This window comes from Chionomys nivalis, chromosome 5, assembly GCF_950005125.1.
Source record: "Chionomys nivalis chromosome 5, mChiNiv1.1, whole genome shotgun sequence".
Classification (NCBI taxonomy): Eukaryota; Metazoa; Chordata; class Mammalia; order Rodentia; family Cricetidae; genus Chionomys; species Chionomys nivalis.
In genome coordinates, this window is record NC_080090.1 from 19872258 (window position 1) to 19891888 (window position 19631).

The following is a 19631-nucleotide window of genomic DNA, read 5'->3' on the forward strand; positions in this document are numbered from 1 at the left end:
AGAAAGATATTCCTTTGAAGGTCCAAGAAGCATACAGAACACCAAATCAACTGGATCAAAAAAAACCATCTCCTCGTCATATAATAATCAAAACACAAAACATACAGAATAAAGAAAGAATATTAAGAGCTGCAAAGGAAAAAGGTCAAGTTACCTATAAAGGTAAACCTATCAGACTTACACCTGATTTCTCTATGGAAACCATGAAAGCCAGAAGGTCCTGGATAGATATACTGCAGAAACTACGAGACCATGGATGCAAGCCCAGACTACTATACCCAGCCAAGCTTTCGTTCACTATAAATGGAGAAAACAAAATTTTCCAGGATAAAAACAAATTTAAACAATACGTAGCCACAAATCCAGCCCTTCAGAAAGTAATTGAAGGAAAATCACAAACCAAGGAGTCCAACAATGCCCACAATAACTCAGACATCTAATGACCCTTCACCAGCACAACTTGAAGAAGGGAAACACACAAACTCTACTACCAAAAGAAAGAAAGAAAGAAAGAAAGGAAAAATGACCGGAGTTAACAACCACTGGTCATTAATATCACTTAATATCAATGGACTCAACTCACCTATAAAGAGGCACAGGCTAAGAGATTGGATACGAAAACAGGATCCAACATTCTGTTGCTTACAAGAAACACACCTCAACCACAAAGACAGACATCTACTCAGAGTAAAGGGCTGGGAAAAGGTTTATCAAGCAAACGGACATAAGAAACAAGCAGGTGTGGCCATACTAATTTCTAAGAAAGTTGACTTCAAACTAAAATCAATCAAAAGAGATGGAGATGGACATTTTTTACTCATAACAGGAACAATTCACCAGGATGAAATCTCAATCCTGAATATCTATGCCCCTAATATAAAAGCACCCACTTATGTAAAAGAAACGTTACTAAAACTCAAGGCAGTCATCAAACCACACACACTAATAGTAGGAGATTTCAACACTCCTCTCTCACCAATGGACAGGTCAATCAGACAGAAACCTAACAGAGAAATAAGAGGATTAAGGGAGGTAATGAATCAAATGGACTTAACAGACATCTATAGAACATTCCACTCAAATAAGAAAGAATATACCTTCTTCTCTGCAGCTCATGGAACCTTCTCGAAAATAGACCACATACTCGGTAACAAAGCAAACTTACACAGTTACAAAAAAATATCGGTAACCACCTGTGTCTTATCAGATCACCATGGATTAAAGTTAGAATTCAACAACAATGCTATCCCCAGAAAGCCTATGAACTCATGGAAATTGGACAGTCAACTACTGAACCACACCTGGATCAAGGAAGAAATAAAGAAATTAAAGTCTTTCTTGAATTCAATGAAAACGAAGACTCAACATACTCAAACCTATGGGACACTATGAAAGCAGTGCTAAGAGGAAAGTTCATAGCATTAAGTGCCCACATAAAGAAAACGGAGAAAGCACACATTGGAGACCTAATAGCCTACCTTAAAGCTTTAGAAAGAAAAGAAGCAGACTCACCTAGGAGAAGTAGAAGACTGGAAATAATCAAATTGAGGGCTGAAATCAACAAAATAGAAACACAGAAAACAATCCAAAGAATCAATGAAACAAAAAGCTGGTTCTTGGAGAAAATCAATAAGATTGATAAACCCCTATCCAAACTAATCAAACGGCGGAGAGAGAATACGCAAATTAACAAAATCAGAAATGAAAAGGGAGACATAACCACAGACACAGACGAAATTCAGAGAATCATTAGATCTTACTACAAAAACCTGTATGCCACAAAATTGGAAAATGTAAAAGAAATGGACACTTTTTTAGATAAGTACCATATACCAAAGTTAAACCAGGACCAGGTGAACAATCTAAATAGACCTGTTAGTCGCGAAGAATTAGAAGTTGTTATAAAAAACCTCCCCACCAAAAAAAGCCCAGGTCCAGACGGCTTTAATGCAGAATTCTACCAGAACTTCCAAGAAGACCTAATACCTATACTCCTTAATGTATTTCACAATATTGAAACAGAGAAGTCATTGCCAAATTCCTTTTATGAAGCTGAAGTTACTCTGATACCAAAACCACACAAAGACACAACCAAGAAAGAGAACTACAGGCCAATCTCACTCATGAACATCGACGCAAAAATACTCAATAAAATACTGGCAAACCGAATCCAAGAACACATTAGAAAAATTATCCATTATGATCAAGTAGGCTTCATCCCAGAGATGCAGGGCTGGTTCAACATACGAAAATCTATCAATGTAATCCATCATATAAATAATCTGAAAGAAAAAAACCATATGATCATTTCATTAGATGCGGAAAAAGCATTTGACAAAATTCAACATCCCTTTATGATAAAGGTCTTAGAGAGATTAGGAATACAAGGGTCGTTCCTAAATATAATAAAAGCTATTTATAGCAAGCCGTCAGCTAACATCAAATTAAATGGAGAGAAACTCAAAGCTATTCCACTAAAATCAGGAACACGACAAGGTTGTCCACTCTCTCCATACCTCTTTAATATAGTGCTTGAAATTCTAGCAATAGCAATAAGACAACATAAGGGGATCAAAGGGATTCAAATCGGAAAGGAAGAAGTTAAACTTTCATTATTTGCAGACGATATGATAGTGTATATAAGCGACCCCAAAAACTCCAGCAAAGAACTCCTTCAGCTGATAAACACCTTTAGTAGCGTTGCAGGATACAAGATCAATTCCAAAAAATCAGTTGCCCTCCTATACACAAAGGATAAGGAAGCAGAGATGGAAATCAGAGAAGCATCACCCTTCACGATAGCCACAAATAGCATAAAATATCTTGGGGTAACCCTAACCAAGGAAGTAAAGGATCTATTTGACAAGAACTTTAAGTCAATGAAGAAAGAAATTGAGGAGGATACCAGAAAATGGAAGGATCTCCCTTGCTCTTGGATAGGGAGGATCAACATAGTAAAAATGGCAATTCTACCAAGGGCAATTTATAGATTCAATGCAATCCCCATTAAAATCCCATCAAAATTCTTCACAGATCTTGAGAGGACAATAATCAACTTTATATGGAGAAACAAAAAACCCAGGATAGCCAAAACAATCTTATATAATAAAGGATCGTCTGGAGGCATTACCATCCCTGACCTCAAACTCTATTACAGAGCCTCAGTATTGAAAACAGCTTGGTATTGGCATAAAAACAGAGAAGTCGATCAATGGAACCGAGTAGAAGACCCTGATTTTAACCCACAAACTTATGAACACCTAATTTTTGATAAAGGAGCTAAAAGTATTCAATGGAAAAAAGAGAGCATCTTCAACAAATGGTGCTGGCAGAACTGGTTGTCAACGTGTAGAAGAATGAAAATAGATCCATATCTATCACCATGCACAAACCTCAAGTCCAAATGGATTAAAGACCTCAATATTAGTCTGAACACACTGAACCTGATAGAAGAAAAAGTTGGAAGTACTCTACAACATATGGGTACAGGAGATCACTTCCTACGTTTATCCCCAGCAGCACAGACATTAAGGGCAACATTGAATAAATGGGACCTCCTGAAACTGAGTAGCTTCTGTAAAGCAAAGGACACTGTCACTAAGACAAAAAGGCAACCCACTGACTGGGAGAAGATCCTCACCAACCCTGCAACAGACAAAGGTCTGATCACCAAAATATATAAAGAACTCAAGAAACTAAACTTTAAAATGCTAATGAACCCAATAAAAAAATGGGGCACTGATCTGAACAGAGAATTCTCAACAGAAGAAATTCAAATGGCCAAAAGACACCTAAGGTCATGCTCAACCTCCTTAGCGATAAGGGAAATGCAAATTAAAACAACTTTGAGATACCATCTTACACCTGTCAGAATGGCTAAAATCAAAAACACCAATGATAGCCTTTGCTGGAGAGGTTGTGGAGAAAGAGGCACACTCATTCATTGCTGGTGGGAATGCAAACTTGTGCAACCACTTTGGAAATCAGTGTGGCGATTTCTCAGGAAATTTGGGATCAACCTACCCCAAGATCCAGTAATACCACTATTGGGAATATACCCAAGAGATGCCACATCAAATGACAAAAGTATCTGTTCAACTATGTTCTTAGCAGCATTGTTTGTAATAGCCAAAACCTGGAAACAACCTAGATGCCCTTCAATGGAGGAATGGATGAAGAAAGTGTGGAATATATACATATTAGAGTACTACTCAGCAGTAAAAAACAATGACTTCTCGAATTTTGCGTGCAAATGGATGGAAATAGAAAACACTATCCTGAGTGAGGTATCCCAGACCCAAAAAGAGGAACATGGGATGTACTCACTCATAATCGGTTTCTAGCCATAAATAAAAGACATTAAGCATATAATGCGTGATCCTATAGAAGTTAAATAAGAAAGTGAACCCAAAGAAAATCCTATAGTCATCCGCATGGAGAGGGGGAAGTAGACAAGATTGCAGGGCAAAAACTGGGAACTTGCGGGTGAGGTGGCATGGGGCAAAGGGGAAATGGGATGAGAAATATGAGAAGGGGAGGATGGGAGGAGCTCGGGGGATTGGGATGGTTGGGATATAGGAAGGATGGATACGGGAGCAGCGAAGTATATATCCTATCTAAGGGAGCCATCTTAGGGTTGGCAAGAGACTTGACTCTAGAGGGGTTCGCAGGTGTCCAGGAATATGTCCCCAGCTGGTACCTTGGGCAACTAAGGAGAGGGAACCTGAAATGACCCTATCCTATACTGATGAATATCTTGCATATCACCTTAGAACCTTCATCTGGCGATGGATCGAGGTAGAGACAGATTCTCAATTTGGAGCAACGGTCTGAGCTCTTAAGGTCCAAATGAGGAGTAGAAGGAGGGAGAACAAGAGCAAAAAATCAGGACCACGAGGGATGCACCCACCCACTGTGACAGTGGAACTGATTTATTAGGAGCCCACCAAGGCCAGCTGGTCTGGGACTGAATAAGCATGGGTTTATTCCGGACTCTCTGAGCATGGCGGTCAATGAAGACTGATGAGAAGCCAAGGACAATGGCACTAGGTTTCAATCCTAATACATGAACTGGCTTTGTGGGAGCTTAGCCTGTTTAGAAGCTCACCTTCCTGGACGTAGATAGAAGACCTTCGTCTTCCCGCAGGGCAGAGAATTTGGACTGCTCTTCAGTATCGAGAGGGAGGGGGAATGGTGTGGGGGGAGGAGAAGAGGAGTGGGGATAGGGGGAGGGGAGTGGGGGGAGGGGGCAATATTTGGGAGGAGGGGAGGGAAATGGGAAACGGGGAGCAGGTGGAAATTTTAATTAAAAAAGAATAAAAAATAAATAAATAAAAAAAAAGAAAATGAATGGAATATATCTTGAAGACTTAACAAATGTAGAGAGAATAATTGAATGCATGTTCCATCATTTCCCTTGGTGGCAAATGTCTTTAGCTATAAACAAAAAACAATTAAGTGAGTACAAACGGAAAAAAAAAAAACTAACAAATAATCTTGTTCAGATATATAGATATTAAGAATTAATTTTCCCAGTCATGTGTGCCCAAAGGAAAGTCATTATAGATGACATAAAATTTAGATAACCTAAATTATCCTAACTTCATTTAAAAAGTTGAGTCAAACAACGTGTATCATTGTCTGCCCCACAATACTATTTCAAATTGTTACTTTCTCACTTGTTTTAAATGTGAAAGCTTGCAAATTTGATTTCTGCTCCTATGAATCCACAAAATAGAATCCATCCAGTAACCTTGGTAGAACTTCATATTTACAGTCTAGATGCCATTCAATTGCACATGGACAAGGAGTCATTCACATCTTCGTATTCTTCCCAACTAGGCATTAATTACAAGAGACTGTTATTTTTCTATCCTATCTGAAGACTAACAGCTATGGGAGCTGCCCTTCCTCTAAGAATACCATTCTCTTAGAATACCACTCACGGATCTGTTTTGCTCTTCTCTTAGATGAGCACAACTACTCAAGGATCTCCTTGCTCTTGATGCATGATTTTCAACTGCAGAACTTTATGCTGAGGCCAACCCATACCCATCTGCTCATTGAGCATGCACACTTGTTTACTTACATGCACGTGGTGCTCATATCCCCATGGACGACCCATCCCCAAGGATGTGCAAGCCCAAACATTCCAATGCATGATACCGTTGCTGAAGAAAGTCAGATTTTTGGATCATTTCTGAGTGTAGACTTTTGAAATCAGACACTAGATAAAATACCAATATTTCAAATCTAACAAATAGAAAAAACTGGAAGACCTCTTGTGATATATCTACCATCTATGTCCATGTGTTTCTCTCTTATGAGAACCAGGGAAGTCTATTCTGTCTCCAACACCATCACTTCATCAGTACACGGTTCCCCATTTCTCTAACCATGTACTATGACATATGTTGTAAGAAGGGGACCTCCTACACCAGACATAGTATAGGGAGCCTCTTTCTTCAAAGACCGATCTGCCTCCAGTTATGTTTTTCCATGTTGCTAAAGGGATATCAGCATATAGTCTAAGTTTCTCATTTAGAGATATGTGGACTCAGAAAGTTGAATCCTTGAAGCTTTCTCAGCCATTTATCCATTGCTCCCTTCCACATGATATGACTCTTGATTTGCTCCTGAGTCCTGCTCCTCCCATTTCGCACTTCCCCTTCATTGTCTTCAATTCTTCCATCTACCATCATTCCTTAAATAATAAAATAATAGCAAAACAAAATGGTCTTGAGGAAGATTGTTGAACTCTGGGCTGGTGAGCAAGACAGGTAACTAGCTGGGCCCATTCTCTAGGGGTATAGGGAGAAGCCAAGCAAAGCTGCTCTCAGTGGCACTTATAGGTTTGAGGAAGGAACAAGCAATGCAGTGGTAGACAGGAAGTGTTGTATCAAATACAAAGTTGGGCAGAGGTCAGAACATGATCAGAGGGAATCTCCATTCAATGATCCCAGAGGAGCTAGCACCTTCACAAACTATGAACGCCTCAAAGCAGCAGACACCAGTCCTCTCCAGCTGCCCATTACAAAGTAGACGTGAGAGACATTTCCAAGAAAAGAGATGTTGAAATGGAGACCATGAAATCTTGGCTTGAGTAGAAGTAGGAAGGCAGGGAGGAAAAATTTGGATGAATAAGTGGGTTCTGGGATGAGATGAAATCCACAAAGACTGTTAGAATGTGATCCACAGACCACACAATAGCTGGATTATAAGGATAAGAAATGTTTCTCTTAGACTCTGGAGCTAATGCAATAAAACGTTTGGCCAGCATTAGACACGGTCTGTCTTTTGAACTGTTCAAGAGATTTTTACAATAAAGAGTTAGGCACATTTAATAGACTCTGAATATATAAAATATGAACATTCTCCTGTGGCTCACCTGGGCATAGGCTGGAATGACAAAGCTGTGCTATTATTGTTAAAAACCCAATTACAAGCCAAGATTTGACAGATGCTATCAACGTAGCATTCTCTATAGTTAGTGATAAGTTTTATTTTAAAATTTGCCATTAGTACCTAGAAAATATCAAGAGCCTCCAAATTCTGCCTTATAAAATATTATCTTAAGAGAAATACTTTGGCATCCATCATTCTTGCTATGAGTCACTAAATACAGGCTCAAGAGACTGAATGAATAAAGACGACCATTCACTTTTTTAGACTTTTCACACATTTGATCAAAGTGCATTTTCCCAAGGCATCTTCATTGTTGTCTATCCCATCATTTGCCTTTATGACAACATGTAATGTAGGACCCACTTAGACACACACCTTTCATATTCACTACCACAATAAATAGCTGAATGTGCCGAACACATTGAATTTTTGTGGTAGGGATTGGACTCAGATGTTCAAACATATTTACCATGTGCTCAACCACTAAACAATATCCCCTGATTCATTCATTTTTATAATGAATGAATAATCCTATAACATTTGAACAGGGTCAGAGATAAGTAAAAAAGACAATATAAAATACCACAAAGAAAAATAAAGAAGGCTTAATCTGTTTAACCTAATGACAGAAGGTAATGCCTGCCAAAGTCTAAATATTTTATTATCATTATAAAAAGGCTTTTATTTAACCTAGAAGTGTATGACTTCTAATAACTTCAACTCATAAGAAACAAGTTAAAAGATCTTCTTGAATTGTCATTAAAGTGTAAAGAGATATTCACTTAGTCTGACTAGGAAATCTTGACTTCTCCATATATAAATTACTAAACAAATCCTGTAGGCTTTGTCTATGCCTTGAATCATAGATGATTACCAAAGAAAAATATTTATGGTGTTCTTTTGTGTTTTAGAAACCCAATTACTAAATTTTCAGTAGCTTGTTTTTTTTTTAATTCATGTTTTTTAATGACTAAGGAAAGTTCAGTCATAAAAACACAATTTCAATTTCTGCCTATTAAATAGAAATTAACAATATTATATAATAAATCATCTATAATGTGATAACATTATATACAATAAATCAGGCCTAATTTATAACAAATTTATACTATGTGTAAGAAATCATGTACAATGTGTGCTCTTGCCAACATTTTACATATGAAACCTGTCAAAAGGTGTGCCTTTGTTTTAGATAAGTTCTAGGATTAAAAAGTCTTACTTCTTGAGCAGTGGTGGTGGTGCATGCTTTTAATCTCAACACTTGGGAGGCAGAGAATGGTGGATCTCCAAGTTTGAGGCCAACCTAGTCTACAGAGTGAGTTCCAGGATAGTTAGGGCCACACTGAGAAACCCTGTCTTGAAATACAAAAAACAAATAAAATAATCCAAGAACTTCCTACTTCTTACTAAGCCACAAAGGACTGCTAGACACTTTTATCTATATAATCTTCTACAGTCAGGCATCATCTTTTTAAGTGACACATTCTTGATCTTGAAATTCTACCAGGTGGAAAAACCAGGACTCAGCCTTTTCATCACTAAGGGAATGAGATACCAGGGTTCTCTGATATCTAATCACAAGGCTATGATTTTTGGTAGAGGAACACACTAGGAATGAAGATTTCTGCCTACGTTCATATAGAGTTGACTATGAGAATGATAATCACTTTGATTCAAGATTCTCAACAGTTTTCTCATTCTCCCTGGTTATGTTAAAGATAGTATTTTTCCATCTAACGGAGTCTGTGCTTATGTCGATTAAAAGGTGTCATGACTCATCCCTTAGAAGTCATCACCATTGACCAAACTATGAAAGCCATAGTCGAGTACAGAGAGAACAGACCCAGGCTTCCGAGTGTTATTTGGCCTCTTTCTCATGCCACGTTTGCCTCTAGGAGAATTCCTTAAGGAGCAAAATCCTTCCCAGACCATGGCATGATATAAATCTGATCTTCAGAAGAGATGTTGCATTCCAGGCCTGAAATGTTTTGAATAGTAAATGCTTTGATATAATTGTAAGTTTCAATGACTTCAAAGAGTGAGACCAAATTAAAAAAAAAAGAAACAAGCTTATTTAGTATCTTTTGAATTTTTCCATCCTGCTTACGTCTCCAGAATGTAGGAAGTATTATTGAGATAATATTTATAGTTAAAAAGCTCTCTGAAAAAAAAAAAACTTATCAATTATCTAGAGGTATTAATTCACCCCACAAAAATAGCAGATGGTGTCCTGAAGATTTAAAAGACACCAATGGACTTTGTTCTTTGGGTACAATGTTTTGACAAAGAAAATAAATTCCAGATTGAACTGAGGTCATATGCAGAGTTAAATGTTGGTGATGTCGCTCAGTGGTAGAGCATTTGTCTAACATGTCTGCAAGGGCCTCAGTTCATTCTGCATCACTGAAAACATCAGCAGAGAACAATTACGAAGAAAGAAAAACACTTCACAAAATATCTAATCTTTAACATAAAAGCACAAAGTTACAATGTCTTCATAAAACAGACTATTTAAACCAAGAGTGTTTTGTTACTGGAGAACACCCTCCAGTAACAACGAAGACTAGCATAGTTAGCAAATACTAGCCTCTTATGCCTGCGAGATGATTAACCCAAGTCTTGTTTGTTTGGATATTTGGGGAGTTGTTGCTTTCTCAACAATGCCAAGATTGTCGTGTTTAAACACTCATTGAACCAGATGCCTACACATCGCCTAAGGCGGGCAGACACATCACTGTGGTTTACCTTGACTGATGAACTGCTCCATATTCTCCTTGAATGGCTGCATGTGCTCTTCCGAGGAGACCTGGTACACTTTCCCCGCTTCCACCTCACAGGCTGAAAGGAAGAAAGCAAGAGCATTTGTAGAGCACCACGTTGTCAGAGAGAACACTACATTTATAATTTTTTTTCCCGAAAACATAAGTGTCGGAAAACCCTTCTACCACTTTCACTGACGTGTGTTGTGCATTCACACTGGAACTATCTTCATGGATATATATCATACACCCCTTCAATGAGCCACCAACACGACATTGCCAAGAATGTATGTACCCAGAACTACCACTTCTCAAATGATCTGCTGAACAAGTGTTTTAGACCTTAGGACCTCAGTTCCTTCATGTGCAAAATGGTAAGGATCCAAGAGTCTATATCCTAGCAGTTCTGGGGCCAAAATCTTCTAAGAGCTGTGAGCTGTTGCAGTGGAGCCCAGGACAGCAGTAGCTAAGCATTTCTACTATCATAGGTATCAACAGACTTCTACTGCAAGTTTATCTCTAATTACAGTCAAAATTTCTGAAACATAACACAAAGAGGAGGTGACCTTAGCAGGGCAGCCAGTATTACAATGCACTTACTTGCCAGCATCAAGTACTTTGTGCCGATAATTTAATCAAATCTTTAAAGGAAGGCAAGAAGAGAGAGGATACGACAAGGCCAGCCGAGACAGTTTGGGTTTAAATATGGCACCCAGAAGAAAGAGCAGACTCATAAGTGAGTCTGAGCAGACACTGATGTTTGTCCTCCCTTTCCATTCTACGGCATCATAAATCCCTCAGGACAGATGCAGCTGGAATTGAGAATCATTTCTACGCAATTCTCTGAAGCCATGCTTGTCACTGTGGGAAGGAGGGCTCTAACTCAGTAAGGGATCTGAAGTTGAAAACTATACCCTTGAATATAAATACTGTCCAGATCAATGCTGGCCTCTGGAAAATGGGCCAGTACTCTCTTAAACTGGGGTTGTTCCTATAAAACCACGTTTCCCTTCAGTGAAGTCACTTAGCAGTGTGAGTGTGTGTCTGTGTGTATGTGTGCTATGTGTGGGTGCTTCACTGTCAGGACTACTCAGAACCTACTTGGTGAAGGGAATGAATGGGTCAGATAATGAAGAGAGACTGCAGCCATCTGCCTTGGATTGTATCATTGATGACAACCCACAAAGATACAAACATTTTTGTTTGTTTTTTTAAATCTGATTTATTTTATTTTTTTAAAAGAAGAAAACAAATTATCTTTTTTTCATTTTACATACGAACTAACCCCTGTTCCCACTCCCTCTCCTCCTCCCATTCCTTCTGTCTTACCCCCACCTCACCCTCATCCACTCCTCAGAGATGATAAAGCATATTGCTTTGGGGAAGATCCAAGGCCTTCCTTACTATATCTAGGCTGAGCAAGGTATCCATCCAAAGAGAATGGGTTTCCAAAAAGCCAATACAAGCAATAGGGATAAATCCTGGTGCCACTCCAGTAGCTCCATAGTCCTCCCCGGTCATACAACTGTCACCCCCATTCTGAGGGTCTAGTTTGGTCCTATGCTGACTCTTTCCCTGTTTGGCTAGAGTTAGTGAGTTCCCATTAGCTCAGGTAAACTGTTTCAGGGGGTATCCCCATCATAGTCTTGACCAGATCATGGGCTGACTGTGGCAAAGTCTTCGAATGTTTCCACTCAGCAGGTTTGACAGAATAGAACATTTAACAAATAAGAAAATAAAAATTGGGGACTAGGGAGATGGCTCAGCATGTAAAGCATCCATGCAAGCAGGATGACCTGAGTCAAAATCCTCACAAAGCATAGGGCGATTGCAATGACCATGGCATTCCTATATTGAGGTGGGAAACAGAGCAGTAAACCCACAAAGCTCAAATGCCAGCTGACCTGCTTTACAGGTCATGACAGCTAATGACAAGAAGGACCTGCTTCTAGCCAAAGCCCACGGTATTCTCTGACCTCTACAAGTATACCAAGACATGTGTGTACCACCATTCATATATGCAAATATACACACACTTATCTCTCACACACACACATAGACTGTGCACATACAAGAAAAAATATTGTAATACTTTATCTTTAGATTTTTGTAAATTTTTTTCATGTAATTTTTCAAGTAATCTCACCATACTCTTATGAACTATATTCTTAGTATAAGGTAAACAAATTTATGTTTTTCTCTGTTTAATGTAGTTTTTACCTTAAGTCAGAATAGAATTAATTCCCTGTACACAATGAGAATGAAGCACAATTTGAGATCTGGAAAACACATGAATAATGTTTGGCCAGAGTCTTGGAGTTCCTAGTGTGGTCCACTCACACCTTTGCCAGTGCGAAACTGTGATAGCCATGGGGTTTACAACAGATCTCTCTATATAATCAAACCTTGGTGGAATATGCCTGGATGTTGCTTTTAAATATTGCAGGTGTTCAGAAAAAAATTGTGCAATTAAAAAAAACTGCAATGTGGCAGTCTTTAATGGGTAATGGAATTCTAGTCTTCAAGGGCAGGTGTATTTTCTACTTTTATCTACCATTCTCTATTTACTTACTGTGCTATATTGCTTGAATGCACATGTGTGGATTATTAATCATAATTAATCCACATGTGTAGATCATTAATATCTATCTTCTGATCAAAGTTGACTTCTTGCTAATCTGTAAAATGTCATAGTTATTCAGTCTGCATATACCATATTCCCCTAACATATTCTTGGCTCTTATGATCAGTTGTTGGTACTTGTTCCTACCCAAACATATCCAGTTTGGGGGATCCATTGTCACTCTGAAGCAAGCAGGCCAATCTTTCCCCCTACTTCACATGTCCCTTCTCTATAGAACATATTCATGACACGGGATAAACGGAAGGACTTAGATGAAATAAATGAATATTCAAGTTTAGTTTAAATACCAGATATGAAAATTAAGTCAGTGGTTCTCAACCTTCTTAATATGCAACCCTTTAATATAATTCCTCATATTGTGGTGACACCCAACCATAAAATTATTTTGTTGCTACTTCATAATTAATTCTGTGACTGTTATAAATCATGATGTAAATATCTAATATACAGGATATCCCAAAGGAGTCACACCCCTCAGATTGTGAACCACAGCCTTAAGCTATCTGAGTCCTAAGAGTTGAACCTGAAGAGCTAAGCTGAGATCCCTGTCAGGAAGCCTGAAAAGGATGGCAGGTAACTCTAACCATGCCTCACATTAATGAAGCTATGCATCATCGTCTCTGAACATAATTTCTATTCCCTTGGGCCACGAGTGTCCTACTCACTTGGGTACACAGTGCTTGAGGTACAGAAGAACTAGAAACTCACATAAAAGAAAATGTTATCAGCTACACTGTGATTACAGATTTCTTTAATTTGGACATACTCCAGTGGAAGATGGCATAATACCACAAAGGACATTAAAGCCCAGATTCTAGCTCTCAATGCTCAACCTTGTGAGATAAAATGTATTCTAATATTTTTTGATATTGTGTCAAGATGGAAGGAACTGCTGGTACAACCTACCATGGTGTGGCTTAGAGTTTAAAAACCTCTGTTCGGGGCTGGAGAGATGGCTCAGTGGTTAAGAGCACTGGCTGCTCTTCCAGAGGTTCTGAGTCCAGCAACCACATGGTGGCTCACAACCATCTGTAATGAGATCTGGCGCCCTCTTCTGGCATGCAGGCATACATGGAGGCAGAATGTTGTATACATAAGAAATAAATAAATCAAAAAAAAAAAAACCTCTGTTCATGTACAGTCCTCATACATATTCTAACACTCAACACAGAAAAGAATAATTTTAAGGCAGTAAACACATAAGGCATCAGAATATTTCTTTAAAACATTGTCTCCCATTCTATTCTTAGCTGTAGTGTACCATATTTTACAACATACCATTCTGGCTAGTACTTATCATTTTGAAAATTGGTATGTGACTTCAATTCTTTTTAAGAACACAAAACACTGCAATATAAACATGAAGGGTCATTTAGAAACATTATTAAAATCAGAACAAAGATAGAGTTCTTGGAAAACTTAATTACAGTCAAATCCAAATATTAAAAAACATTAGTCAGTAGGCCGTTGGCATAACTGAATCATTCCAATCGTGTTAACTTTTGTTTAATTTAAAGACTTTGCTGAGCCAAAGAGATTTTGTGTGATGTTAAAGGATTGATATTGGGAAGTATGCATTAGGTTTCCCAACAAAGGAAAATACAGCCAGAGGGAAGGAGAAATAAAAAACCTCAGCTATTCCATTATAAAATAGACTGCAACACAACAATTTCACGTACAGGGCAGCACGCCGGGAGGCAGGGACACGCAGCCTTACCACTGCCACATTAGCCGCCAACATCTCGTGGCTCTCTCGGAAGCAGGCCTAGATCAGGAGAAGTGTGGTTGCTGTTTTAGGGAGTTGGCATATTCCAGCCCTAATATACTCAGTTTTTGTGTGAACTTTGAGAAAGGTACATTAATATCTACAATGAACATAAAAGAGAACAAACATGTCGATTAGAAGAAAAGTCCTAGAAACCCTAACCTTCCAGGAGAAAATTGTCCCCCTTTCCCACAGAAGAGGTTCATCTGTATAACATTATGGGTAAGAGAGAGAGAGAGAAAGCGAGAGAGAGAGAAAAGCAAATTCCACCTCCAGAGACCTATAAGCAGTGAGATGCACACTACTTCCTTTTTCTAAGAACAAGAACAAAAATTAATATATTTTATTTATATTAATTATAAATTATATATAAATATATTTTGTATATTATATAATTATAATAATATGTATTAATATATTATATATCATAAACAGAGACAGGAAGGCATACATTTAATAAATATTTAAGGGTTAAATTATCAGAGTTAGCATGTAAGTATATAAGTGATTGTTCCTGAAGAAACAGATTTTAGAATGTACTGGGTAGGCTCTTTGGAACATACCTGTGAGAGCTACATCTAAGTCATTTTGAAAATGATCTCCAAGGTTAAAGACATAAAAATCCTCACAGCGACTATTATGTGTGTAGGAATAAAATAGACAGGAAAGGATGCCAGTGAAGTCTAAAGCTTGGAGTCATCATGGGGACAGACATACAAGCCAAGTGGCTCTCAGAGGGAAGAAGGAAAATTTGAATTTGAAGAATGTAGAAAGGCAAAATGTCATTTATCATTTGTTTTTGTGATTTTTTGACAGGTTTTATACACATATATATGTGTGTATATATATGTGTGTGTGTGCATATATATATGTTTAAATGTGAAATGTGACCCCTGGGTTCATGTGTTTGAGCATTGTCCTTAGATGATGGTTGCTGTTTTGGGAAATTATGAAGCTTCAGGGAAGGAGGTAGACCTTTTCTGGAGGAAGTAGAGGTAAGAATTGAAGTGTTTATTTTTATTATTATTTAAAAAAAGAAAACAAAGTCTCTTTTTTTATTTTACATACTCTCCCCTCCTGTCACTCCCTCCACCTCCCCCCCCCCACCCTACCCTTTATCCTCAGAGAGGGTAAGGCACATTGCCTTGGGGAAGAATTGAGGTTTTATAGCCTGGCTTGACTTCTTATTTGTTTTCTGCCTCCTGACTGACTGTAGACATACTGTGAGCCGATAAAGACATTCAATCAACGCACTTCCTGCCAAGTATTTACTCCTACCAATAAGACAAAGGATGCACACTGGGTACTTGAGTGTGTGGATCCATGTAATGAAGGGCAAGGTATTCTTCAGCTCTATAGAGGATTAAATAAGTAAATGCAAGTAAAGTACTCAGAGCTGGCCCAGAACACAGAAGGGCTGTGCAAGTTTAATTATCATGGTTGTTATCTCTTACTGCCAGAGAGACAGCAGCAGCCAGAAAAGAATCTAACTTACCTGGCCCGGGACAGGGGGTCTGCACACCAGCTCTTTCACTTGCTATGGTCTAAAATTGACTAGTATATGCCCTCTGTGACTCAGTATCTTATAGAATGGAGAAAGTAATGGTGCCTCATGTACAGAGCTTTGGAAATAGAGAAAATCCTGTTAAGCACACAGTGCAGTGTCCACTAAGAGGAATATAAGCATGAGCTAGTTATTGTGCCATACAGTTGACACTGCTACACAAGATTATTCATGTGGTAATGGACAATGAGGACTACTGAGAACTGAAGAACAATGGCAATGGGTTCTTGATCCTATTGCATGTAATGGCTTTGTGGGAGCCCAGGTAGTTTGGATGCTCACCTTAATAGACCTGGATGGAGGTGGGTGGTCCTTGGACCTCCCACAGGGCAGAGAAACCTGCTTGCTCTTTGGGCTGAGGAGGGAGGAAGACTTGATTGGGGGAGGGGGAGGGAATGGGAGGTGGTGGCGGGGAAGAGGCAGAAATCTTTAATAATTAAATTAATTAATTAATAAAAAAATCAGCAAGAAAAAAAAAAGATTATTCATGTGGGAACAAACATACAATAGGGAAAGTGAGTGCTAGTCTCCAAATCTCATAAACACTAAAGTCCATGCTTCAGATTATGAGCAATAATGGCATCTATATAGGGACAATGGACAACCTACACTGTGAGTGTGTGTGTGTGTGTGTGTGTGTGTGTGTGCATGCGCGCGCGCACACACACATGGAGAGACAGACAGAGAGAGAGAGAGAAGGTGGGTGAGAACAGTGAATGGCACTGACTGGAGCCTGCAGAATCATGGTGTACGTGTCTTAGCATTCTATAACTACATAAGTGTGTGATTTTTTGAAATCTTTAAGTTACTTTCATTTCACACATTAATCCATTTTATTTTGATCAAGTCGATCCTTCACTACCTCTCTCCAACTCCTCCTAGGTTCCTTTCTCCATGACCTCTCGAGGCTTAGAGAACAGCATGTCTGAAGTGGGGGTAGAAAGTCTGCAAGAACCAAAAGTTAGATGGGACTGTTGTCAACCATCATCTACTGGACATGACATGTAGCTATACTCGGGAACTTTCATTAGCTGTGCCGGGCTGTACAACATCTGTACAAGGTCAGGCTAGTCAATATTCCAGAAAGCGTGGGGAAAGGGTCTTACAGAGCCAAAATCCTGAATGTTTGGGTTTTTTGTTTGCTTATTTTATCTTATTTTTGCGTGTAGCCCTGGCTGACCTGGAACATGTTATGTAGTTCAGGCTGACTTCAAATCTGTGGTAATCCTCCTATCTTTGCCCAGTATGGGAATTACAGATACGAACAACCACGCCAGGCTTGTATGTTTATCTCTAGTTAGTGGTTTGATTGAAGTTTCAGGGTGATAAAAAGACTGAAGAGTAATAATTACCACAGAATGCAGAAAAATTATTTGTTAAGTTTCACTCTTCTGAATGAGAGAAAATGGTAATTCTCCAAAACAGTTACAGAAAGTTATTCTTTCATTACCTAAGATGATAGACAGGGAACTTTACACTAGAATAAAAGCACTATTACTCCAAACAAATCTCTTTATTATCGCTTACCAAGGTTTTTAAGAATATTCAAATATGACCTTTTATTACTAGTATGATGATACCATCATAACCATTAATATTTGCAACAATTTGAAAGATTGATCAAAGACAGGATGTAGCTCAATGCACAGTACTTCCCTGGCATGTTCAAAGCCTTGGGTACCCAAGCACCAAGATACTTAGGATTTTTAACAATGGCATCAGATTAAATTTTATGAATATCATGCGGTATTCCCTCACCTGGAGTCTATAGATATTTCCATAAATCTTTAAACACTCAAATGTATCCTAATATACTGTAGAAATTTATTCAAAGAAAATCGAAGCCTGTGACACTTTCTCAGGAGGTTGCATGATTTTAGGACTGGCCATGAATGTTCATCAAGGGTACAAATGCCTTATATGACTTATACTGTTGCTTAGATTTATTTATTGAGACAGGGTCTCACTATGTAGTCCTGCTAAAACTCAGTGCTATTGACCAGGCTGGCCTCAAATTCACAGAGATCTGTTTATCTGTGCATTCTCAGTGCTAAAGGCATGTGCCATTATGACAGGCTATTCTGGATCTTAAGACTACTGACCAGGTGCCTAGCTTCATTTACTTCCTTAAGTGCTGATTTATAGTTCAAACTGTTTTATTTATGGTTATCCTAAATACCTCAGCAGTTCACTGAACTTCTTTGGAGTAGTACTATTCCCTTTCAGTTCTTACTATCACCCAGCCATGCTGCACATCAGTGATGAAACTGGAAAAATTCCCTCCCACAGCAGACATTCATCCATGTCAAGGAGTCTGGCAAAGTGCCCCACAAAGGGAAGTCCAATGATGTCCAGCCACTCAATTAGATACCACAATGACTATGCTTTAGGAATGCTGTCTTACTAGTGGTTTCCATTGTGGTACAAAATTAGTAAAGCAAATACTTCATACTAAAGCATATTTTCTCCCAGAAGTAAAACTTTTATATACAGAAATATTTTGTCTATGATTTTACACATCAAAATGCAAGAGAGACTACCTCCAGAGAAAGGTGCTTTCCAGTTCAGACAATGAACAGAGAGTTAACAAAAGATCCATTTAAAGCAAAATGTTGGGGTTTGAAACTCTTGTCCACAAGTTTGAATTTCTCAAGTCAGAAGACAAATTGAAAGCAGAGTTATAGAAAGAAACACAGAAAAGAATGGGGGGAAACATACATTGAGTAGAAGGATACAAGAAGAAGGAAAAAAAGTCCAGGTATCTGAAATTCACATGCTTTTGAAATGCTGAAAATGGTACCCACCCGCTTCCTCATTTGAAGGGAACAGAAGATACAGAAAGAAATGGAATGAAGTCAAGGACTTGGTAGGGCATTTACAGCTTTTATTTTGGGTAAGTTCAAAGTCTATTAAACATCTCAAAAATTAATAGGAACTTTAATGAACTGGAAGCTTTTTTATGAGTTTAAAGCATTTTACTAGTGCACTGATATTGATTTCTAATGTATTCATGTCTGGTACAAAGAAAACTATATGAGAAATGATTGAATGCCATTTCTGGATTTGTAGCTGGTGTCTCTAGGATTCTTCTACTGGTCTGTAAACTCAAGACAAATAAATCAGAGGCATTTTACATCAGCCAATGATGAAACAGCTTGCCACAGTATCTAGGGAGATAGGTTCTGGATTTTAACTACCCTTTATTTATACTCACGAGGATACTTGGACACATTCCTAAGTCTTGCAAACCCGATTTTCCTCATCTGCAGCATGGAAACAGCAACTGTTTTGCCCAAGAGTTTCTCAGCACACGGTAATGTACAGGAGGTATCCTTTGCTTTTGGCACTGCCTTAATGTCTGCTGAAATCCTACTTTTCTTGCACTGATTACATGTGACACTAACTTCTGTGAACTTCCAACTTTTGGAAAAAAGCAGAAGCATTTTAGAAGTTCTTGATAAATTGTGGAATGAACAGAAGCCATAAAGTATGTAT

The 19631-nt window shown here is 38.4% G+C and overlaps 1 protein-coding gene across 1 annotated transcript in view; it reads right to left on the reverse strand.

The window, feature by feature from the left end:
- The window catches only part of Fmn2 (formin 2), a 310252-nt gene that overhangs the window by 98825 nt on the left and 191796 nt on the right, over nucleotides 1-19631 (reverse strand). The window contains exon 14 of the mRNA XM_057769091.1: nucleotides 10150-10242. Coding sequence (XP_057625074.1) covers nucleotides 10150-10242 — 93 coding nt within the window. The remainder of the gene's footprint in view (nucleotides 1-10149; nucleotides 10243-19631) is intronic.